The sequence below is a fragment of the Andrena cerasifolii genome, chromosome 4 (genome assembly GCF_050908995.1).
Source record: "Andrena cerasifolii isolate SP2316 chromosome 4, iyAndCera1_principal, whole genome shotgun sequence".
Classification (NCBI taxonomy): domain Eukaryota; kingdom Metazoa; phylum Arthropoda; class Insecta; order Hymenoptera; family Andrenidae; genus Andrena; species Andrena cerasifolii.
This window is the reverse complement of record NC_135121.1, coordinates 18,049,279-18,074,581: the sequence shown is the minus strand read 5'-3', so window position 1 is coordinate 18,074,581 and position 25,303 is coordinate 18,049,279. Positions and strand designations below refer to the sequence as shown.

General features: G+C 45.1%; 2 protein-coding genes and 1 long non-coding RNA gene across 9 annotated transcripts in view; 1 reads left to right on the top strand and 2 right to left on the bottom strand.

Moving 5' to 3' along the window:
* Nucleotides 1–25,303, top strand: part of LOC143368432 (uncharacterized) — a 539,066-nt gene that overhangs the window by 133,461 nt on the left and 380,302 nt on the right. The window contains exon 1 of one of the 7 annotated variants that reach the window (XM_076811159.1): nucleotides 2,091–2,530. The exons of the other annotated variants lie outside the window; for them this stretch is intronic. The gene's annotated coding sequence lies outside the window, so the exon portion shown is untranslated. Of the gene's footprint in view, nucleotides 1–2,090; nucleotides 2,531–25,303 lie in introns of those variants that run through there. 7 annotated transcript variants of the gene reach the window in all.
* The window catches only part of LOC143368460 (uncharacterized), a 306,495-nt gene that overhangs the window by 68,870 nt on the left and 212,322 nt on the right, over nucleotides 1–25,303 (bottom strand). The gene's annotated exons all lie outside the window — the stretch shown is intronic.
* On the bottom strand, nucleotides 6,682–10,267 carry LOC143368158 (uncharacterized). The gene is made up of 4 exons (XM_076810559.1): nucleotides 9,916–10,267; nucleotides 9,674–9,773; nucleotides 8,995–9,250; nucleotides 6,682–7,439 (listed from the first exon to the last, which is right to left on the bottom strand). Exons 1-4 carry the CDS (start codon nucleotides 10,082–10,084, stop codon nucleotides 7,221–7,223), a joined length of 744 nt encoding a protein of 247 aa, XP_076666674.1. The 5' UTR covers nucleotides 10,085–10,267; the 3' UTR covers nucleotides 6,682–7,220.

The following is a 25,303-nucleotide window of genomic DNA, read 5'->3' as shown; positions in this document are numbered from 1 at the left end:
TGGAACGCCAAACGTGATATAATTCTGACTATTTTTCATGACTGTAACAAGCCAGTGCAGGCCTGCTGTAGAGTGTGGATACTTCTGAATAGTTGCCAGTGACATTAGTGGACACGAGACTGACACAGATCTGATACGGAACTGGTATGTGCGCCCAGGTCTTTATACAATTAGCGTTCTCTCTTAACCATAAAAAGCACCCAATGACCGTTCCCCAAACACATTGTACGATTTATTCACGAATCATACACACCCTATGACTCGTCTACTAACATACACGGGCATGGGGACATTTAAGGGAGTACGCGTGGTTGAGGTTCTGTCAAAACAAATTAATACCCCGTTCTACTCGCAACGGTACCGCATACGTTCATAATAGCACGCGCACTCCGTTCTCACGAGCTCGATTATCGCATCCCCGCGACATATTCGTCCTGCTCGGTACGGAGTGATTTCCTCAGTTAACAGGTTAATGGGGTGGCAGCGGCGAGGAAGAGAGCGTTAGCCTTGAACGCGTCCAGGAAACTGCTGCCTGGTACAAGGTGGCGAGCTTGTAAAAGTTTCGATCGCCGACGAGGGATCTCGCGCGAGCGTGGATCGTTTGCAGCGGCGCGCACGCACCCGGCGCGGCGCGGCCCTCGGATGTACACCGCGCCGCGTGGAGCACGGGCCGAGCGGAGAGCGTGTGCTGGCGGTTGAATATAGCGTCGCGGATGGGTCGATAACGCGCAACTCTCTCGCTCATCGCGGAGTCGCCAATGCCACGCTGTAGCGCTCCTAAGCCGAGCTTTCCTCTCATTCCGTCGTAAGCCCGCACTCTGGCACATCCATCCGCCACCGCCACCTGCACCGACCGACCACCGTACCATACCTACCGCCAACCACCACCATTACCATCGCCGCTGCCGCTATTATCGCTACCGCCAGCGTGACACTCACCCTCCCGTCGCCAGGAGCAGCGGCCACCCTCACCCACCAGCAAGGACACCCACAGCAGTTGTCATCTCGCGACCGCCCTTGCCCGAGCTCCAACGAGTCACGAGCTTCTTCCAAAAAGCTGCTCAGAACCGCCAAGCTCAACTGGCTTGGAGTTTGAGGACAGTTCCCGACACCGTGCCCCGAGTTCCCTCGAATAAAGTGTACTGAATCTTCCGCGTCGGCGGTTCCGGTGGAGGGAAATCGGTCAGCCGGTGCGTTGACTGCTGAACAGAGATCGAGATACTGGAGATACTACAGCAAGATCTGTCCGCCCGTCGTTCGACGCAGCTCTCTGAAGACCGACGCGTGCCTCGCGCGCTCTAGTACGCCGCCAGGTGATTAACAGGTTGTTGTCGCCGTGCCATCGTTGTCGCGCGTCGTGCCTGGACGCCGAGGATACTTTCTGTCGGTCGGTTCGGTTGCGTTCGGTAGTGGCTGCGGTTCTAGGCTGTGCTAGCTGTTTGCATCGGTGCAGGCGAACACGTCGATGGAGGGTCGCGGGTGAGTGCTCGCGATCGTGGCTCGAGTGATCTGTCGCGGGTGCCGGTCGACGAGCGTCGGGATACTGTGCCCGCGTGTACCGTAGCGTCTCGTCAGCTCGCGGATGAACGGATGCGAGGAGATGCGTGAACGAGCCTCGAGGAAGCCTTCCTACGCTCGACGATCGTGGACAAGCGGAGCAGACAAGCAGGCGCCGAGTGAAAGTGATTCGTGCCTCGCTGCCAATGATGACGAGCCAACCGACCAGCCCCTTTAAGATCCTCCACGCTTGATCCGCTCGAGCGAGATAGAGGCTCCCGTGGACGGACAGCAGTGCTCGCGAGTGCATAGTGTCGTGACCTGTGGTAAGCTGAGGAATCGGGTGGCCGCGATGCGAAGGTTTTCGGTACGGAGCGATACGACGAGCGCCAGTCGAACCGATAGGCTTCGGACATCGACTCGGAGCGGCTTTTAATCACTCCCACGAATGTCGAGGGTGCTGCTGGGGATCGTTGGCTAGCCGACGCGTCGGTAGACTCCAGAGGCTACCGGCCATACTACGAGAACGTAGCGCGGGTCGAGCATTTATCATCCCGAGCGTCGCCGAAACAGATCCACGAGTCTCGCTGAAAGCATCGCTGTACGTTGGAAGCTACAAGGTGGCGCGGAATTCATCGACGTGAAAGATTCAGGCGAGCAGGCACGTGCATCGACGGGTTATGAATGTTGCTGGACGTACATGGTCGACCAAGCGGCTGGTTCGGGCGTCACTTTTACGAGCGCTTCGGAACGTTAATGTCCAGCGTTGGGCGGCAATTAAAGACGCCCGGTCGGTCAGCTACGTGGCCGTGCGATCGCAACAGATGTTCCCTCGCCTAGAAAAGCCCCGGCCCGTGTTGTTCGAGCCTGGACCGCGCCGCTCGTCCGCTAACGATAACGAGTGCCATTTGCAAGCGCGGCGATCGCGCGGTCATTGTCGCGCGCGGTTTTGTGGCGCAGTTAAATCACCAAGCAGTGAAACATTAGTGCCCCACGGGAAGATGAGGAGGTCCTGTTCGTTCTTCACCTCAAGGTAGGACATATTCTACTTTCTTTATGGCTTTATAGCCCCTCTCCTTCTCTCGGCCGCCGCGCGTACCGAACTTTTCCATCCCTTATTCGTCCGCCCGTTTTGCACACCGCGACCGCCTCGAATGATAAATCTCTCCCTTTGGGGCACGCCGACCTATCCGCCACGTACGTGGCCTCTCGCGTGAATTTTAATGGCGTGCCCCTCGCCTCCCCACCGTTGCGGGGATAATCTAACGCGGCGAACAGCTCCGGGACGAATCCTCCTTCTCGAGGCCTCTTAAAAGGTACACGAACGGCGAGGCTACGTGATTGCCAGCGACGAGTTGGTGGCTAGATTTTATTGGGCTTTAAGCGAGCGTTTATTGGTCGCGCCACGATCGCCAGAACCCCCGTCGTTGTTGTTTTTGGGCGGTATTCTCAGTCGCTACTTATTCTTCAGCAAATGCTTAAGCATCCGGCATCCTTTACTAGCTACTAGGTTAGTAGAGGATGCCGCATGCTTAAGAATAAGTAGCGACTGAGAATACCGCCCTTTGTGCGTTCTTTGATGATGGAGGATTTTGTTTGCTCGATGTCTAAATGTTTCTCTCGTAAATACGTACCTGTGCGATGCGTGGTTTTATTGGGGGTAGAGTTTGGAGGACAAGTTTCTTTTAGCGTGATACAATGGCTGCTTGATTAAAGCTGATAGAAAATAAATTTGTGATATCCCTTTAGGAAGATGTTCTCTACATCTTGAGAGTATGATTAAGTATTTTCCAACTCAAGTATTTTCCATCTTGGCATCTGAAGTTTCATGCCAAACTAAACATTTCACATGTCAGGTTGCCGGTTTTTATCAATAACTTCGCATTGAGTACAATAGTGTATTTAATTAATAAGAAATACAGTGGAGAGTAAGAATCGAAAAAAATATTTCTGAAGTCAGTAGCGCACTCAGGATTTAATCTTGAGGGGAGTCGAGTTGAAGGGTTTAAAATATTTTGAATGCAAATTTAATAAAATTCAGTAGGTGATTATAAGAATTGATTTAAACAATAAAATTCAATTTTCTTTTCTTCTTACAACGTCTCTTCTGCCAGGGCCACTGTACTGAGTTAGCAAACGTTGAACTAAGGGCTCATCGTTCTGTAATTGATATACCAGAATGAAATATCTTTCGTGGCATCCCATTATTATGACAAAACGATTCTTCGATGACCATTTTCCAGCCGCGTAGGCGTGAATAGTCACGCGTTTAATTTTAGCTCGCTTACCATTAAGAATAATGGAATAAGTCAGATTTTAGAGGCGAGGATGTCAAACAACGCCCTAATTAATATCGCAGCTCGCTTTTCGTTTCGCCAGTAGCGCGTAATTTTTCGACCGCGAGCCTCGGCCGTCAAACAAGTTAAATGTCCACTCACACGAACCACGATATGATTAATGTCCGCGTCGAGTTCGTTCAGACGGCGTTCGTCTTACGCAATCCGTGGAATGCGGACGCCGCCGAAATTTAATGTCCACGAGGCAGACAGGGGCAGAATTTCTTCTTGCCTTGTAATTAGCTGGCACGGCGAGCGCATTCAAAACGTCGCTCGCGAAGACGTCTTGAAATTCCAACGACGAGGAATCGTGGCAATGCTTTGTCCCCTTAATTGCGAAAAATTGCGCGAGGAGTTACTTGTTTCTCGGCTGCTCCTTTGAATTTGACACCACAGGCGCGTATCGTCGCCTGCGCGAATTAGGTTCGTGGCAATTGCGACCGAAATTGTACAGGTACCCGAATACAAAATAGAGTAGAAAATGAATAACAAGCGTTACAAAATTCGCAATGAATTGAGGAGTTAAAATGATCCCCATAAAAAAACTTTAAAAAAGTAAAGAAATTACGCCAAGTACACGAAATCAAATAAATCACAGAAAATAGAAGATAATTATAATTACAAAATAAAAAAAAGATGTGAAATAATCGATGTAATTGACAAAGAAATAAAAAATTACTTTTTTATTAGTAAAATATGTAAATCCCTGTTGAATACAGTGGTAAACGCTGTGAGCGCTAGAATAATTTATTTTAGTTTGTAGAGCTGTCGCAAGATAGAACTGAGATCACAAGTAAAAAGAAAAAAAAAGAAAAATAAATTACCATTTCAATTCCTTAATTATGAAGCCTCCTAATCGAAGGATAGATATTATCGCATAGAATTTTTCAACTCCCGCCTTTTATCGGTAGAAAACACAAGTATATATATACAACTAGAAAATGTGGGAATCTACAGACTTGAATGTTGCAAAACGATTAACCTTTCGTCGATCTGTCATTTTTATGTAAGAGGAGGGAGCGCAAGTTGTATACACGTGTTGCATGACTGATCCCCCGCAGTTTTGCGTAGAACATTCTCGCTGGAGAGTATACAAATTGTAGTTAGCAGAGAAGGGAAGAGGGGGGTTGCGAAATTTGCGACGCGCCATATTCGAGGGCGCTGCAAGTTTCACGATAGCACCGAGCAGGGTACATTCGACGATAAATGGAAAGTATCGTATACCAGGGGGTCGTGTGCTCGACACTGGTAATATTTCGTTTGAAAACGATCGGTGAACCGTCCGGTTGTAAGTGGAGACTGAGAAAACAACAGGTCCGACTACGTCAGTGGTCACTTTGAAACCGGACGCACGTGCCCGACAAGTGATGCTTTGGTTACTATAAACAAACGGGATCAAAGAAACAGGTGTCACGTCGGTGATACGCCCGCGACACAGGCACTTGCTCCGTGTTCGTGTTTAGACTGTCCGTTCCCAAAAAGTTTCTTCGTGGAAGCAAGCGAAGGGACGCGCGCAAAAATGTTTGGGGGCGCAGCACTTGGAAAATGTAGCGCGCTACGTTAACGATCTAGGTATTAACCAATTAGCATGGATATTTCATGACAATTTCTCTTTTGACGCATATTTTTATTCAGAGTTATTTAGCGCTCATAGGTGCATAGTGATTTGAAAAATTGCGAAGGGAGAGTTGGACGTCACCGTGCAGATGTAATAAAATTTCTTTGATACCGCTTCTGAACCTGAAACGTAATGCCGAATGTTTCGTCCAAAGTAGGAATGACGCTCGAAGTTCGAGCGAACAGTTTTCCTCTCCCGTTGAAAGGTTGAATTCTAGAAAGGACTCGAAGCGTTTAGTGGCTGTCGCGAGCAGTTTCCCCCTCGATATTTTCGAAAATCCGGGGAGCAACGTGTCACGGTGTAACTTCTCGCGGAGTCGGCGATGCGTGCTCCGGGTGCTTTCGCTCAGCTGTGCTCGCGCGAAAATCAATCAAAATCAGAACGTCATCGCGGAACGCCGGGCGAATGGGAATTCGTGCGCGTGCGCGAAATCCGCCGGCGTGTGTATCGATGTATCGGGGCGGGCTTCGATTTTGCGTTTTCCACCGCGAGGGGCTGCAGATTTTCGTAATAACGTCACGTACACAATCGTCGAGGCTCCGTTGGTCGATGGATCAAAGGAGGAAGCTGGTTCTAGCAATTCGTGCTTTTAATTTAGCTCACGAACCATTTGGCCCACGGCTGCCAGGTCGTGGTTGGCTCATCCTTGTAAGGAATAACCAAAAAGCTTCAACCCCACTGGCTGCGAAATTTGTAGCCTACATTTCGAAATGCTACTTTGTGCTCGCGTTTCACCTTCGTGTCGCTGCCAGCTGCACGAGCCTGGCTTCTGCACTAAATACGAGTATCAGGTTAGACGGTGTTCGGTTGAGTTTAAATTTCCTAAATTGTAAGTGTTCTTTCAGAGAAATGCTTGTTGAAGTTGAGACAGGTTTTATTGGGTGTTCTAGTTCTATTAAGCACAGTGTGTATATGAGACTTTTCTATCATGTGTGAAAAATTTCTGCAACGTGTAAATAATGGAAATAGTTGCGAGAGATGAGATTTTTAAAAATGTACCATGAAACTTGCCTCATGAGGATTTAGTTTTATGAAAGTAATGACAAAATAATTTAAATAGAAAGGCGCAAATCCACGATGACACAAAAATATCGTGTCTCACATGAGTCTTTAATCAGATAAGGCAATTATTTCATTAATTTATTATTTTTAATTATTTTGTCACTAGTTTCATGAAATTAGACTTTACATTAAATTGTACACGAGACTTTTCTATCACGAGATAAAAATCTCACCGACAACAAATTGTAAATAGTGGAAATAAAAGCATAATAATAATGGAGATTAAAGTCTCATATGAGATACGATATTTGTGTCTCATCGTGGATTTTACCTTTAAAGTGATACACCAATGCTAGTGCAATATTGTGTAGCCCATTAATCGTTTAATCGTTTCATTCAACTTAGGCTAGAGTACTTTAATCGAAAATAAAAAAATACAACGTCACAAAGAAGGTAATTGTGTTTCCATAAAGTATGTTGTCGAATCAATCACAACGTACAAGGTACAAAAAATCGAGTAACGTAAACGAACGAATGCGCTATTTCTGCGCACTTAAGTTCCTTAACTATATAAGAAATATTTAATATAAAACTTATACTGAAAAAAATTCAGAAACGTAAATAACTTAACGATTGCGGTAAATTCGGCCACTAACACGGTGACGATAAAGTGTAAAGGGAAGTACGAACAAGTCCTTGAAATGCTTTTTAAAGTTTCTAAACGGCAATAATGAAGGTCGAAACTTTAACTTAACTTCTTCGCTACTTTAGCACGGTTTCGGTATCGTTAACCCATACTCAGCGTCGCCGATGAGATTGCAAATTCGAATCTTCAACGTCGCCTGGATGTGCTGCGGGAACGTCGACACTGTCATCGCCATGCTCTCGAAGAACGCCCGCGTGGAATCGGTCACATTCTGCTTTTTCACCTGTGTTTTACCGCCGGTAGCATTCGCCAGTCCTCTCACGTCACTTTGGAGGGTTTCCTTCGAAGGTAGGTACAAGGAGTTAGACAACGCTTTCGAGGGTGACTTCCTCGATGGAAGTTGTACTTATTCGGCGAAAAATATTTTTGGTAAATTGCGTTTCGTGCATGGGTCGCGGGTTACTATCGATCGATTAAAATTACACTGCTCCAACTAATTAGGAAGTCACGACTCTAGTGGGGGGACTTTATCGTCGAGCAATAGGCGTGACACTAATAGTATAACTTCAGTGGAAATTAGGCAGGGGAGAAGGTGTAAATATGGACCAGGTATTTATTTCTCTGTTAAGTGCTGTGATATGTCGGGAACTGAAATAAACACAGCAATTAATGTCCTCTAACATCACCAGGCGGAAAGTGTCTGTTTTTGTTCGCGCAAAAAGTTTTTCATGGTAAGAATCATTATTTTTTTTCTCATACTAATTGACAAATGTAATGAGTTAGTTATAGGGGCATATTTAATCTGTTATAGCATAATTATAAGTAGCCATAAAGTTGAGTTTCAAAATGCTGTATTTAGTTACTTGGAAATATCTTTGCCCCGCAGAGATTTTTAGCTTATTCTGAAAAAAGGCGGGATGTGACAATATGGACCGCGGTGGTCCATGTTACAACTTCTCTTATACCATCAACAAATTTTTTCTCTTTTTGTTTCTAAGTGTTCCACTATGTCGCTCCTTATGCACTAAATGTCGCAGTGATGTTTTTATTTACGAATTTGTTAAAATTTCTAAGAAATTTTCATTAAATGCCCAATTTACATTAAATTTCATTAATAAACCATAATTTTTTTTTAAAAAAAGTTCACAATTATTTATTTTCTACTGTTCCTCACATTGTCTTCTCAATTTCAAACTTTTTTTAATTTTTTGGTCCTTAATAATTTTGAAATTTTACATGTACCTAATTACTTGAAATATTTAAAAAAACTTATCTTAATGTTAAACTACGAAATCTGTACAAAATCGACTATTTTTCCCTTTTTTTAAAACCTTTTTAGCTCTGGTCCATATTACCACCCCAATTTCTGAAACCACATTTCTGACAAAATTTTGTAGAAATCATATACCTTCGAAATTGTTGAATTTTCACGCTAAAGAGCTATTACACAATATGTCAGGTCTATGAGCTCCCAATTCCACCTTTTGTTTATGCAATTTTTAAATTCTTAATATATGCTTTCCTTGAAACAGAAAGAGTGGTCCATCTTAACACCTTCTCCCCTACATTCTTATTACCATCGTATAGAACGCCAATGTATTACTCAGTTGAAAGGAGGATATAGAATTTGAATATGCAAGAAAGGAAAATTTCGTTCCGTGGAGTAAATCTAAGCTGTGGATGTTCACACTTCTGATCATACTTGTCACAGATTAATAATATACCCCCGAAATCGTGGCATTGAAAACACATATTTAGTTACTGTTTATCTTGGTTATAAGAAATGTGCGTTTTGTACGCAGAAATTTGTTCTGAACGAAGTCTGTATCTACCTGCTTCATCGTGTTTCGGTATATGTACGGGATATGGTTGATTCGATCACTAGGTTTACTCACCTGCGCGTTGGATTCCTTCGGCTGCGTCTTGTTAATCGCGATAATGCTTTTCTGGCCAGGAGTACTCATCCTGGTCCTCGTTCTGGGCTCGTTCTGCTTCGATCGCGGGGCAGAGTGCACTGGTAGCGCCGAGTTGCTGCGCTCCGACTCCGAGGCCATCGATTGGCGAGATCCCGATCGTATGGACCGTTTCCCATCTTCTTTCGGCGAGCTGCAGTTGCTGCTCGCGCAGCTGTTGTCGTTTGACAGGTCCAACCTGAGCGAATTTCTCGTTGAGCCGTCAGTTAATCGGGAAAACGAACCGTGCCTATCCTGACGTTACGCAAATACGCTCGCGGCGGACTAAGTTTAGCGCTTTCGGTCGAACGCCGCTGCTTAGATTCGCAATTTCGGGGGCCGGCGCGGAGCGTGCGGGCAGAATTTTCAAACACATCGGCCAACTGACACGGTGCGCGTCCTTCGAAGAGGAAGAAGAATATTGATCGCCTCGGGAGAATCGAGAATCTCCGAGCGTTAATCAGCGAGGCAACTGTTTGTTATTCGTGGAACTTCGTCACGATGGCGGAGGGTAACGAGTGTATAGTCTCGTTTGTAATTAGTCGAGAATTAGCGAGGGGATTCAACTTTCTCTCAACTGCGTAGCTATTCTTTGAATTGACGGATGATTATTGCTACTCACGAAGGTAGAGGCAGGAAGCTAAGGTTGTACATGGATCTCAAGCTGTTCCGCCTGGCATAAGATTCCTTGATGTTGAGCCATTTCAACTTCACCGCATCCACTGAAATTCATTCACCGTATACTACGTTAAATATTCTCCATAGGTGTATCGCAACTTCAATTCAGTTAGAGTCTCGTTATAATTTTAATAATAATTATCAACGACGAAGGAATTAAGGATTGAACAAAGCTGAAGTCCTCACCCGGCGCACATAACTTCTCGGCTATCTCGTCCCATAGGGCTTCTACCACCCCATCGTTTGCTTCCGCATTTGGATCGTGCAACAGTGGATGATGCTTGACAAATTTGACGAGTTCCGACTCGTTAATTTCGTATTGGCTTTGCCTCGTGCTTCTTCCAGACTTCGACATTTTCTTCCTCCCGAAAAGCGGAAACGGGAAAAGGGATCTTCGGCCGCGGGCACGTCAAAACTGTTGCGCTGGTAGCAGGACAATGGAGCGTTTTGAGGAAATTTCTCTTCTCGCTCGCCTTCACTTTGTTTAGCCACTTGGTAACGAGAGACTGAAGTGTGTTGTAAATTCGGAACGAGCCCGTCAACGCTGCATTTCACGAGCGGGGCCATGAAGTGAGCATTAACAGAGAGCACGTTTCAAATTTAATATAAAAGTCCCGGCTGATTGGAATTTATTGAGGCTTCACAAAACTGCGGGACATAGTTGCACATTTCAGGGGAATAAACGAACGTAAGGTGTTTACAGATTCCGTCCCAGTCATTGGAACTGAAAATCGAGGAAAACACAAGGACGAAATGTTTCTATAATTACGAAAAAAAAATATTTTCAGTTCGCATAAAACTGTTTATCTTTACACTCGACGTCAATGTATTTATGTTCAATATCGATGCATTCGTTTTAACTTGTTTCATGGTAGAAGTACACGTAGTAACTGGCGAATACATGCAACTAAAATTTGCAAACTTTTGTGTAATCTTAAATTCAAAATATCAGCACTCCTGGTTTTATTCGTGCTGCAGAAATCTACGTGTCCAATTTCCAAGTGTAAACGGAATTTGCAAGGTTAAGTGGTCGTCGCGGGACAATGGAAACCGAAATGCAGTGTTGCTTGGAAAAGAAAAAGTGTTAGGATTTCAAAGAATTTGTGCAGAGCTGTATAAACTCAGTTGTACGGTCAGGGTTGCTACAGAAAGTCACAAGTAGAAGCTATTTTAGTATTTCAAGGCAGATATTGTTCCTCGTTGAAAGGGGGTCTCCGAGTAGAGCGCAAAGTTGCCAGTGGAATGTACGAAGCTGGCCCTCGGGGTAATTCTAATTATCAAAGTTGAGGAAAAAATTACATAAAGCGGGTATGCCGATCCTCTGGGACATCTCGAAAGTGGCGTCATTAACTGAAATGAGCGGTTCTTCCTTCACCCTTCCAACCATGGACCGTCCTTTGACTACCCTACTTTTTCTCCGCTCCGAAGCAGCCCGCGTCTTTCGACTTCCGGTGTTATCGTCGAGAACTCCGGGGGCTTCAGAAAGGGGGTCGCGTTTAAAACTCTCGTCCGTCCCGATTAAATTAAGTGCTCCTCGCCCTTGTTGTCATTAATCTTCCTTTCTGGCGTGCTGCTAGGAATCGCGTAACGCGAGGATCGCGTGTATCTCTGTAATTGCACGGTACATATCCCGTTTCCCAGGCGCGCGAAACTGTTACGTAGGTAAATGTAACATACGTCGTGCCATCTGCTTACCGCGGAACCACTGGTGCTTGGGTATTATCGTTACTGTTAATGGCGTTGGGCATTTTCTGTCCTTTCAAAAAGGATAACTACTATCGACAGTAACATTAATGTAAAGGAAAACGACTGTCATTTAATAAAAAATCACAATCGCAAAATACCTACCTTTCTTAAGGGGTTACGTACCCCTGACCGGTCGGAAAATAGGGTCATTTTTATGATTTTATTTTCATGTAAAGAAACGTCATATTTAAAAATCAAGATATACACCTTGATGTGTATAAATTATGCTGTATTCTCTTGAAAAAGAATTTTGATATCTTAAGAAATGGTGCTATAGCAGCCCCTTCCACCAAGGCCTGTTCGTAGTTACATCATTTGCAGTACCAAAAATATCTCAGAGATTAGTGGAACGATTTGAATTAAATTTTGCACGAATATTCTTTACGGGGGAGAACAGGGTAATGGTCCGAGAAGGAAAGGTATCTTTGGGAATTTATTAAAAGCAAACTATTTAATGAATCTTTTTGAAACTTCCAGTACTTTTATTGGGTATTTAAGTTTCATGAATATCTTTTTTGAAGTTTATTTTGAGCAGATTTGTAAGCTGTACGGGACCAGTAACACCCTGAAATTTAAAAAGTAAAAAGATTTAGAAACTATATGCGGATGGCTGTGGTACGACGGGTTCGATTTTAAAAATTTTGAAAAATTACAAAACGGCGAATCTCTGAAAAAATTGTGAAATTCGGTTCTAGTAAATTAACCTTTTTCGGTAAAAAAGAGTAGAAGGAAACGACCAATCAAAAAAATCTCCTGGCGTGCCATAGCCATCCGCATATAGTTTCTAAAACATTTTGGTTTTGTGATTTTAAAAGCATCGTTTCGTCAGAAAGCTGTCCTCCAGATTTTGTGCAGCGCAAAGTCTCTGCACAGCTTGCAAATCTGCTTTAAATAAATTAAAAAAAAAACAAACAAATCGTATAACTTAAACATCCAATAGAAAGTTCTGAAAGTTTCAAAAAGATTCATTAAGTAGTTTGCTTTTAATAAATTTCCAAAGATACCTCTAAATTTCGAGCAATTACCCTGTTGTCCCTCTTAAGACTACAATCTAGTACTTCTGGAGGCGAGTTTCCGATTAGTGTCTTTTTTTCTTTTAATTAACAAAACAAGATTCGAGTACCTACCTGCCACTATTAAAAAAATAAATGTTTTCAAACTCGGCTCGACAAGGGTATGCAACGCATCCCCCCTATCGAAAGTAGAAACGAGTGCGTAAACGAGCCCACTCCCACAGCTGTAACCCTCCCCCATCGGCTGTTCACCATCGTCAGACGAATCGCGGTTTAATCACGTGATTCGCCGCGACTGCGTTTCGGTCGTCGTCGGTTCCGTCGAACGAAGCGAGGAAGAACAACCCTATCTCGCTGGAGAAGTTCCGTCCCGACGGGGAAACGGATAAGGACAGGCTGGGGTGGCGTGGGTGGATGGCGGCATTATGGCGTAGCCTGCTTCTAATGGCATAACTCGTTGACGAGATTATAATCAGCCGGCAGACATTAAAGCTAGAGGGACACCGGCGCGGAGGGGGCTGAACTACCCTGGCGGCGAGCGCTCACGTATGCACGCGTGCTCGCGCGAGAGGCCAACGTGTTGCGCGGGGGTGTGCGTCTCACACGAAGATAACATTCATACGTTTGCAGTGGCTTTGTTCATCGGCCGTAGATCCTCGGGTACCGAGGGTTTCCGCGGGCTTTTCGTTAATCGCGTCAGCCCACTCGCCTTTGATCCCGGCTTACCCCGTAAACATCCTTTTATTGAGCCTTCGTTAGGGGGCATCGAGTGAAACTGCAACGACGTTGTAGCCCTCCCCCACAAAGGGCTGCACGAGAAAAGGAGAAAAAAGGTCGCGTCTCCTCTGGAACACTGGCTTCCGGCTTCTCCCGCGTTTTGATTAAAAACTTTCGTCGAAGGTAGGGGGTGCAGGTTTTCCGGCGTGTCCAGTTAAATAGCTCGGTAATTACGAGGGCCCCTATGTTGAATCGGTTTAAGCTGCATTCGGGCTATCCAGAAGTTAATCTCGCCCGGCGAAACGGTGGGATTTGGATCGATTAGCAGGCCGGAGAATGGCGTCGCGCGGAAGGGTTTTTATTGAAGAGCGAGCGACGGGGGTTGTGTTTAACGGGGACCTCGCTGGAGTGCCGCGATAAGTCGCTTAGACTTTGACTATTCTCTTAGTCTGTACCAGGATTTGTTCACATTCGTACCAATTAAAATATCGAACGATTTACTAGCGGCCTTTCGGCAAGGCACAAAACCACCCCCTGTCGATGGTTCAGGGCTCCTCTGACGAGTCCTTCGGTTATACGAGGTCGACCTTCGACCGCTGTCGAAATCCCTGGAATCTGATTCGCGAGTTTACGATTTCGTGCTCGGGACTGGCGGTGCAGCCAGCTCGAGCCGGGCGAAGAGGAAGATGAAGAAGAAGTTGTAAACCCGTGCTTAAGCCGCGCGATAAAAACTTTCGAGGGCAGCACAGCCACGAACGTATTTCCGGCCCTCGTCCGGTAACAACTGCGTCCACGGGCGGAGGGCGAGGGGCTGCGGAGGGGGAAGAAGGATGGCGGGAGCTCGCGAGGGTGGGGGACAATGAAAAAGATGAACGTATACCAGGGAAAGTTTTTCGTTTGTAACGTCGTTGCGCCTCGCTTGAAGCGAATTGGACGGTGCACGGCTACCTGTAATCTTCCCTTGCTGTTCGTCTACATAGAAGCCCCCTGGACTTGTTGATTTGTACCTTTATAATTCTCTGCCCGGAGCGCAGTGTCTCGGGGGCGAAATAATGCAGGCGAAGCAAAGGTTGCGAGGCTGAGTTTATGATCAATTGAAGCTGGAACGATTAATCGTGCGTTCTCCATCCCTTTATCCCCCTCTTCTCTTCTGGAAAGTATTGCTCTCAACCTTTGCGAAATCTTTTTACGACGAGTGGAACTCGGAGATGCATTCTTGAGAATGGTTTACTTCATATGCGTTATTTCAGCGCTGATTACCAGACTTTCATTTCCAACCACCGATTCATTTAGATAGACTACACACCTGCTAAACTTCGGGGTATGGACGATCCGTTAAATTGCTGGTGGTCCATCGAGCTTCCAGCCTGCATTGCTGAAGCATCGCAGAAGTATTGAATATCTTTGAACATGCTCAAAGGAAAAATTGCCACAAGCGTCCTTCATCCGTTTAAAATCTGATAGCAGAATATGAGGGAAATGGTTGATTCAAGGCCGTCCTGATGGTAATTTACGCGCAAGCTGGCTTTCGTCGTAACTCAACGGAGATTTCTCGCATCTGCCCGTTCGAAATTAACGCTCGGACGAGCGAAGAGGACGCGAGCTGGAAAAATCGCCCGCAGCGAAAGAGAAAAAAGCACGGTGAATAAATTTTTGTTTATTCTCATCATAAATCTCGGTTACGTCCTGCGCTCTCCCGGACCCGGCGCGATCGTTCCGTAAGGATTCGTTTGCGCGTATTTATCCCGGGAGCGCTCGCGGAGTAACCGAATGAATTTGGTACCGCAGGGAGGATACGCGGAGGGTCCGTGTGGGCAGGAGGGAGCGAGGCAGATTTTTACGAAGCAGATAATGGCGGCTGCAATTTAAATCCCCGGTGCAGAAGAAGAGGAGGAAGAAGAAGTTATAAACTTCGGGTTAAGCCACGCGGTGTTTCCGACCGGCGGCCTGAAAATGTCCGTGAAACTGGAAGACGCAATAAGAACGGGGCGATTCGCCGCGAGCTAAAGGATTTCTCTGTCGGTTGGCTTGCCCCGCGGAGCCACTCTCGTGGCACCTTTGGTAATCGATTCACCTGGGATTACAGGAAGGAGAACGATACCGATCAAACGGACTTTTGTGCCGCGAAACGCTCGAACGTCGCGTAACAATTAATTGAAAACAGAAACCAGCGATCCTGTCGATTGCCGGTGACTAGTAACGAGGAAACTATTCGGCCACTCTGTTACCGCCCACCTACCGCACAGCGTTTCCGCGAACCCTTCAAAGCCATCAACATTACCGTCAAATCCATCGTGCTGTCGCAAGACCCGCGACCCCAAAAAGTCCAACGGCAATAAATAGAAACACTGCAGCCAACGGGGCGTAGCACCTACGGCCACGCGGCAGAACTATTGACGAAAGATCAAACGATTTCGCCGAATTTCCACCGCGGACCGCCCGTAACCAAAGAAACTTTCCCCGACTCGAAGCTAACAGCGTAAGCGCTGTAATTACCGTGCACCCCGTTTCCACGATTCTGGCTTCGTAATGTGTATTCGCTGTTCTCCTTCTTCCTGTTCTTCCCTCGCCGCGTGTACAGACGCGCAAACAACGCTAGGAACCCAGCACCAGGGCGAAGATGGGAAGGGGAGGAGGTCGCGGGTGCACCGAATTTCAGAGTTCGCAGTTTATCTTGGCGCATTTGCCGAGGCACCAGCTAGACACGCGAAGGTAGCGCACGTAGCGGCAGGAGGAGCCGGGCGAGGAGAGGGATGCTTTTATTCGCGATGTATCCGGGAAGACGGAGGGAGGGTTGAAGAAGGAAAGGGGGAAAAGTGTCCGCGGTGATTGCTCGAGTGGGTGCGCAAATAGCTCGGAGGACGGGACAGTGGGGCAGGTTCGGGTGAGAAAAATTATTTTCATGCGTCGCGACGGTGCAGAGGAGGGCATTAGCGACTTTTGGGGGCGCAGCTGTCTTTGGAGAATTGGTCCCGGTACTTACAGTATGTAACAAAAGTCAGTAAATAGTTGGAGTTCTAGCAAACAAAAGATTGTATCGAAGTAAGTGTTTAATTTCATAGAACGAAGTATACATTTATTGATATTACACGAGACTACTGAAATAACTATACTAATAAAACTTTCACTAATTAATAATCTGTTTTTAAAAAATATAAAATTGCATGATATGTGAAGAACTCATATTACAAAAGTAAGTAAACACGAACTAAATAATAAATCAATATCCGCAATGATAGTTTGGATAATCGATCGGGTAAGGAGAGCATGTATTCTCTACATTCATCGATTGAAAATAATTGTCATGTTTTCTCTATTAAATTTTCTAATTCCTTTATATTGCGTGGTCTGTGTTCTGCAATTAGTAATTTTAAGATATACCACATATTTTCAATTGGCGAAAGATCAGGGCTTTGCGGAGGCCATTCCAAAATGTTAATTAAATTTTCTTGTAAATGTTTTTTAACAATTTTCGCCGTATGAATTGGTGCATTGTCTTGTTGGAGAATAAAATCATCTCTTATCAATCGTTTCCCTTCGGGAATTACAACGTCTTGTAACAATTTCAGGTAAACTTGGGAGTTAACTTTCCCTTTTAAAATTATAATTTTCTCTACTCCAAGAAATGAAGTAGGGAATTGATAAAGTTTTGATAAAGCTGATACTCTTCCATCTTTCTTATAAGCTTTAACAATTTTAAAAATGGCTGCTGGTGTTTTATTAAAAAGCAAGCTATTTCTCTATATGTCTTGCCCTCATCTTTAATTTTAATTACTATTCTTCTCTCCTCGTTTGTTAAATGCTTCCGCTGAGACATTTTCCGTATCGACCTCAAAGAAAGAACGCAAATGCCAAAGAGATATATACAGGACTGAAAATATATTTTAATAATACATCAACACCACCTTAATAAATCGAAATGATTGATAAAATCTATAAGTTTACAACCGAAAAGAGGTAATTCAAAAATACATTTCAGCAACGGAATGCAAAATGAAAAACCAAAGATGTTTACTTACTTTTGTAACCTTGCAATACATATGTTCTAATTAATTTGGTACAATAAACTTAATGCGTAAAACAAACATGTGCTCCAACTAGGAATAACAATTGGGGGTCATCGCCCTATCGTTCCCTATTTTCGTTGCAAGGATACCTAACTCTAGGTTTCAGAAAAATCTATCCAAGCGTCAGAAACTTTCGTGTTTACTTACTTTCGTTACACACTGTAACAAAGGGCTGCTGTAAACGGAGATTCGAAGTTTGTAGGGGAATGAATCCGCACGGTGGAGTTTCGTCTGCAGTTTGGAAAGCCTCTGCGCGAACCGACAAGCGCGACGAGGCATGCAGCGTCAAATTGCAAATCGAGATTCGATCCCTTTCCCCTGGTAACGTTTCGGTTCAGCGGCTGGCACTTCTTCTGAAAAATCGCCGACACCAACAGCCTGCTTAAGTTTTCCTTGGCATTTGCCCGGTACACGTATCCGCGCAGCACGTGCGGCTACGTGCGCGTACTCTCGTCCCCGGTATCGCGCGTCCGTGTCCCCGCCGGAACGTCTGTGTCGGTGTTCGCTCTCATCGAATTTTCATGCCGCGATTCCGACGCGGCGAGATTTATATTTTCTGCCCGTTATCGGGCTTCCCCTTTTGTGCTGGCCCGTCGTTGCGTCCATTCGACCCCATTTTCGAGGCTGGCACACGAGCCGTTCCGTTCGGGAAAGCACCCTTCTTATATAAATAGCCCCGCGTAGCGCCGTGACAATAACGATTCAACCGTCGTCAGATGGAACGCTTTTTATCGTCTCCTCGCAGTTGTACGGTCTATTTCGAGAAAATCGGGAATAACGATTCGTAGCTCTTGATACCCGACGCGGGCTGTCGTCCCCTTCTCACGCGGAACGATCCCCTTTACTTCCATTCTCTGGAACCCTTTCCCTTCCGGCTCCTCCTTGAGTGGGCCCCTTACCTTCTGGCTGGGATCCAGGCCCGTGTTATCGGATCCCTTTGACGCCAATTACGTGATTTTTCAAAATGACGACGCTACCTTGACTCTCGAGTGGCGTCGGATCGCTTCAACGGCGAACAGGGAACGCTGGATGTATGTACGCACGTACGTGCATACATACGTTCGTACGACTAATTGCAAGCGACGCGTATTATGTCGTACGGAAAAATTTGGGAAAATTTTCGGGTGAAAAATTTGTCTTTAATCGTCTGCACTGGCGGAGCATGGAGTGCTGAATCGTTGGAGATATGATAATGGTTGGTAGAACCACTCCGAGCACTTAGATTTGGGTGCCAAAAGCAGACGCATGGATCAGGTTTACGACGCAGACGTGATTCCTTAGCTGATTTTGGGGTTGGGGATATCTATGCATGTGAGAATTAACGGTGTCTGTATGTATGTAAGTGCGTGGGTGTGTCAATGTGTCATGCGCGTTTCACGGAGTGGGCTCCGTTGGTTTGCTGAATGTGTAACTCAAATTTTATCGGAAATTATGCTCATTGATTTCGAGTGGAATTGAAAGTTAGAAGTTTAAAAAGATAATCGCATCGGAAAAATCAAGATTCTGAGTGTCATATAGGTGATTTTTCGAAGATTCTTTCTGCTTTAACGAGCTTAAACTTGAAACTTTGAAATTTCTCGATGAATTCATTTGGCTTGTGTCGAAAAGTACATATTCCGCAGGAATGCATTTTTTTTATTAGTATCGGAAGTTCGCGATGGGCTCGCAAATGATCTGCACAAACGTCTGTCAGCGCTCGTCCATTAAATTCTTTTAATTAGTTTCTGCGCTAACGAGGACGGAGGCTGCCGTTTGTTCACAGAGGCATTAACGAGGCTAATTTTCTATTTAACTTTATACGCTTGCGAGTGCCATTCAGATGATTACGGATTTCTAATTTTCCCATCCTCTAACGATTCGCCTTCTCGCATTTACTTTTTTGCTCGTTAAGTAGTAGTAGTTTGTGAAATTTACGCGCACGTGGAACTCTGCTGAACATAGGAGACATTATGCCAGTATAATGGGTCAAGCGTAGAACAGTAATTCACGGTGATACTGAGTACGAAACAGTGTAATTCTTCGAAACTAATGACTTTTAAAGTGCAACTAAAGACTTTCGGTGATAAACCAAAATTCATTCGACTAATTCTTCCATGCAATTATTATTTAGCGTGAAATCAGCTGTGTTCTCTTTAAAGAAGCTTTACGGTTACAGTGTAAGGATTATTGTTTCTTTTGGGGGTAATGAAGAGCGTTGAATGAAATCAGGCGGACAGCGCAAGTAGTAGCGGTCCGTCTATGGTCAGACGCGCCTTGCGTTCAGCACCACTACTTAGGCGCTATAAGTGCCTGCAACTCCTAACCCACACATTGTTTGGAAGATTCTTTTTAATAATACTCTGTCAAATTAATAGAAATTTTGAAATTACTTACAGGCGTGTTATCAAACTTAAGGGGGTATTCTCGTCTAGTGGAACGAGATCCTCTATTCTCTTTCGAGAGATGACCTATAAAAATTGTTACCGATAAGTATTATCCATAAGCATTTATCAAAAAAATTCAGTCATACATAATAATAATTAATGGAGATATGGGTTTTTCTCAAAACGGTGTTTTTCATGACGGTACACACGATGTCTCAACTTCTAGTGGGCCAATCTGGTCCATCTTTTTCGTACACCTTCAGACAACATATAATTCTAGCCAGTAGCAGATTGAAGGCGAAATATATTTTTTTTTACAAGTTTAAAGCCGTTTCAAAATGAAAAAAGCACGGAAAAGATGAGTTTAAATTCAAAGTCCTTCCATTTTGTGAATTTTTAATTTTTTTTTCATAAATCTGCTACCGGCTATAGAAACGCTCTTACTGATTAAGAATCTTTTCGGTTTTTTTATTTTGGATCAGCGGAACAGAAGGAATCGTATGCACCAAGAGGCAACTTTTTTGCACACGCTTTGCGAGATGACTCATATCTCCATTAATTACTATTATATAGGGCTGAAATTCTTTTTACAACTAAGTGGAATGTTAATAAATACGTGTGGGTAATGTTCATCGGTGAAATCTGTGTAGTTTTTTTGAGCATCGTCCCTAAAGAAAGTAAAAAAATTGGCCTTCTAGACGAGAATACTCCTTAAGGACGTACACTAGTGTAACTGCTAGTTTTTCAACACCATCTTCAGGAATTTATTTAACAAAAACTATAAGTTTACATTTTCCGTCATCCTCCACGAAAGAATAACAAATTTCTCACACTGTCTAACCAGCAACCCACATCCATACACCCCGTTCTTGCACAAAAGTGATCAAAATCGAGCCGCAGCTTCGTATAACCGCCCCTATACCACTCGCGCTTCTCCAACCTCTAGAAACTCGCTTTGAGTCGCAATACCGACGAACACGACACATACCGGAGCGGTTTTCGGGGGCGAGTATCTGAAGCAGAACTGCGAGCCATCCGTAACTCGCGCGTCACAGAGGCCCCCATTGAATAACATTATTTGTGCACGCCGCCCTAAGACACCGGGTTGCCCGGGGCTGCCTCAAAGATAACCGTTTCACATACGGAAGTTAAAGACAGTCCGCGTGCTCGGGATCTAATTAGTTGCCTCCTAACGAGCCGAGCCGGATTGTATTTCGTCATAGAGCGAAATTAACGAGGCCAATTTTACATTTAACTTCGCACGCCCGACGAGCCGGTGATTACGGCGGGAGACGCGTCTCTTTCCCAGTCTCGCGACAGTCCATCCAGCCCTGTCGGCCCCCGTACGTGCCCCGTAACTGTATCAGCCTCCCGCGCAGCCATGTGGATGGCAAGGGGGACGTGAGTTTACGTTCGTTTGCCTAATGTCTGCTGCAGTGCCTTTGGATATGGCTACGGGCTCCTTTCTCCGTGGCGTGTCTATTAATTAACCCCGAGACGTTAATTGCGTCGCGCCCCACGGGGGCCAAGTTTTCCCTTCCCCCTGCCCTACCCGCCCTCCATGTCCCACACATGTCGCGCCACGTATTTCCGGATCTTCAGCCGGTCTGTCTGGCTCCCCTGCGCACCTCTACGCTTAACCTTGCACCTGCAGCCACGAGCAGGGTGTCCAACCATGCGAGGACACGCGATGGCTTCTGAGAAGCGCGCGTTCGAGGGGATGATCGAACGTCGAGATTCTCCGTGAGGTATTCTTCGAATTCTCCTATTAGACAGCCGCCTGTGTCCTCTTGTCCCATTCGCGCGTCGCGTTCGGATCGCAAACATGATCCATTGAATCCTCGAGCGCGAAACGAGCTGTACAAGGTTCCGAGAGCGGGGATTGGTAGCGAGGAACGGACAAAGCCAGGGACGAGCTCGGAGCTTAATTAACCGCGACGAGCGCGAGTGTCGTTCCCCGTTTCCCGATTAATTAATTCCCAGAAAACGTTTCGCTCGTTACCGCGAAATCAGTCGGCGCGTGCACGCTCGGGTCCGCGCGTCTCTCGCGGCCCGCGAGCGTCCCGTTACCGACGAGGCAGCGCGGAGCGAAGCTCGGTTGAGCGGTAGGACGCTCGTTTCGGAGCTGATCGATGCGCCTATCGGTCGAGGTTACGTTAATTGGACGTTGTCGAGGGCAGCGAGACAGTTTTCTATGCTGCGTCGAATGTACGGGTTCGTCAAGTTGCGAGAGAGGAAAACGGACGGTGAAAGATGGAGCGAAGGGACGAAGGAACAGGGCGAGGTACAGGTGAGAGGGGAGAAGGACGGGGGAGGAAGAGCGAGGAATAGATGGGCGATGGGGAAAGGGGGAAAGAGGGACGAGATGGAGGAAGGCTTGAGGGGAAGGATAGCCAAGGGGGTAGGGAAAACGTGCGCACGGTCCCATTGGGTCGTAGCGAAGTGGTGCCCTTCGCTACGGTAACGCCGGCTCTCCATGTATCGATTCGTCTTTGAAACTTCGAATTTCAGGCAGCGCGCGCGCGCGCGCGCGCCCACACACTGGTCCTCGCAGGTACGCACGTGTAGCACACACGGCGCGGGCGCATTAATGCGTGCACCGTCGGGACGAGTAACGGGATTTCAAGCGATTCGAAAATCCGCACCAGCGACCGTTTTATCGCAGCTTCGATTTGAATTATGTCCGAGGAGCAATTGTATCGGGTCGCTGCCATTTTGCCCGCGCTGTTTGCGATCGAGCGCGGACCCGCTAGAGCTGATACCGGCGCAAATGGGATCGAGCGTGCCACGGTGTCTCCCAGACCTGTTCGAATCAGACAGGCACAGTCATTTATTGCGATTGTGCTTCGCACTGTTTTGTATTTTGCATTGGGACTCTGTCTCGTGGGTGTTGGAAGCTGTGCAGATGGATCGCGGAAGTGTTTGAATGCTTGCTGATGAAATGTTTGGGGAAGAATGGTGGAGGGTTCTTGATCCCTGATTAGAGTCCCTGGCGAATCAACTGATACGTCAAACAATGAGTAGATAGTACTGGAGTTTTTCTTTGTGACATTGGGTAGCATTTCATTTCGTCGAGCATAAGTTATTATTTTTTTTTAATTATTAAGGAAACGTGGACTGTTATATTCTCGGGGGAAAATACTTGTACGAATGGAGGGGATTCTCGATAAATTGTGTGTGGTGCAGGAAAGGAGAGGTTCTAGAAGATAGGAACTGCTTTTTTTTTGGACAGTAATCGTATCCCGAGGCAGAGTACTCGTATATCGATTCGTTTTTCAAACTTTCAACACGGAAACGCATGCGCATGGCTCAGCTGGTGCGTACGTATATATTCTACTGCGAGTATCAAGCAATGGATAAAGGTTTAAGTAGACAAGGACCTCGGGTAAAGCAGTAGCAGATTTCTGACCAAGGAGTTACTGCACAATTATAGCTAAAGCGTCTTGTACTCTGCATATTAATCGTCTAATGCTGTTTGTTGGCATGAATATCTTATTGAGCAACTTTAACAGGAAGTCGTTATTATCTTTACTGTTTACTGTGCGCCTTATTGCCTACTATATTTAGGCAGGAGGCCTTGTTTTAGAAGAAAATATTTAAAGCAATACTTAAGGAATGTAGGGAAGAATGATATCTACATCACTATCATATAATACTTATGTGGAAATATAAATTGTAATTGGGCAGAAAAAGTAAAAATACCGTCAAGGTATTACTCGAAACGAATTAAAACGATTTCAACCACCCGCTAGCCGTTCACTATTGCATCGTTTAAGTTGCTTCCGTGAATTCCGGGTAGTTCTACTGTAATTTTAAGGGGACCAGGCGGTCAAATTGCTCGAAAATCAAGTATTTTTGCGAATTAATTAAACGAAGATGAACGCAAGCACAGACATTTCCTTTTATGCAATGTTTATTACTAGCATGTAGAGTAAAGAATACTTTTTTTGTCTACATATAGATACATTCACATTTACATTTTACAAATGGCGCCACACAAGGTTGATTAAACAATGTTTTAGAAAAAGTGTCTTTGGTTTTGTCCTGATATTGATTGAGCTTAAAAATAAAGGTACAATGGTTTTCTTGGAATACGTTTCTCCCAGAAGTTCCAGGATTAATTAGGAATATGTTTCTCCAAGAAAACCGTTGTATCTTTATTTTCTAGAACTTCTAGGATAATTAAAACCAAAGACACTTTTTCTAAAACACTGTCTAATCAACCTTGTGTGGCGCCATTTGTAAAATGTAAATGTGAATGTATCTATATGTAGAGAAAAAAAGTATTTTTTACTCTACGTGATAATAATAGGGTAAAGAACCCAATTACTGACACCTAACCAATTACTGCCACCTTAAGATATTTTACTTAAAATAAGGAATAAAAAACCGTTGCAAAGTCATACACAAAAAGAATTATGTAATTCAACCTATAATCTATACTATAGATTATATACTGTAGTTTATTTATTCGTTATTTTAAGTAAAATAGCTTAAGGTGACAGTAATTGGTTAGGTGTCAGTAATTGGGTCCTTTACCCTATACATTCTATAAAAGGAAATGTCTGTGCTTGCGTTCATCTCCGTGTAATTAATTCGCAAAAAAATACTTAGTCTTCGAGCAGTTCGACTGCCTAGTCTCCTTAAGTAACCCGACTAGTTCCCTTATAAATCAAGAGGGCCTGATGTATTTCGAGTGAGTGTTTCGAAGTCAGTGCCAGAAACTTGATTCACCACAAACATATTTAGTCGTGTACATTGCCTGACGGAGATGCTGTGTCCGAAGGTTGCAAGGGAGACACGTGATTGAGTGATAAAATCGTTATTGTTCCGCCACATCAAGCCTCCAAGTTTATCATCGAATCTTCAGGACGCAGCTTTAAGCAACAAGAAGCACACATTTCTTTTTAAATAAAGCGCAATAACGATGAATGTTGGAATAGCTACTTATTTTCACTACACGTGCTCTGCTTTCTATACGAATCCCCGAAAAGAGAAGAAAATTTCGAGCACGGGGAAGCCGTATATATTTTGATGGACATTTTTCTCCATCGTCATTTAACCCCCTCTGCGTTGATAATCACACGTATTGCGAACACTCTCGCAGAGTCGAGCGCATTTATTTGGTCACACGCGTCGATACGCACGCCATTATCCTTTTACAGTGTGTTTGCAGCCTAACAGGATTGAAGTGGTTCGAAAATTCAGGCTCGGCCGCTTCGTGCCTCGTCATGCGAATTTTATCGGCGGCGCTGGCCCGGGTGTGGGCGGAGGGCGCAATTTCGAAGCTTTGATTATACTTCAAAAGCAATTGTATGGGTTCCGAGCTTTGCACGCAAAGCTTTTACCAATCACCGCTACGACTTGTTGCTTGAAAAGGCGCGAAATTACAATGTATCAATTTGATGCGCGTCGACGTATTAATTTTATGAATAAATTTCAAAGAACCGCCTTTTACACAGGGCCGGCCGCTTTGTGCAAATTTACTTTGCGCAAACGAATTTTCCGCTGCAAACTTCGGCTGGCGCTCGCTCGTTATGTTTCTCGGCCACTCTCTGTTTAACGGCGTCCGGTATCGCTCGCCCCGTTTTACAATAATAATTATCGATCGGCGGCTTAACTATCGGGGGACTACAACATACGATAATTATTCTGTTTTCGATCGTTC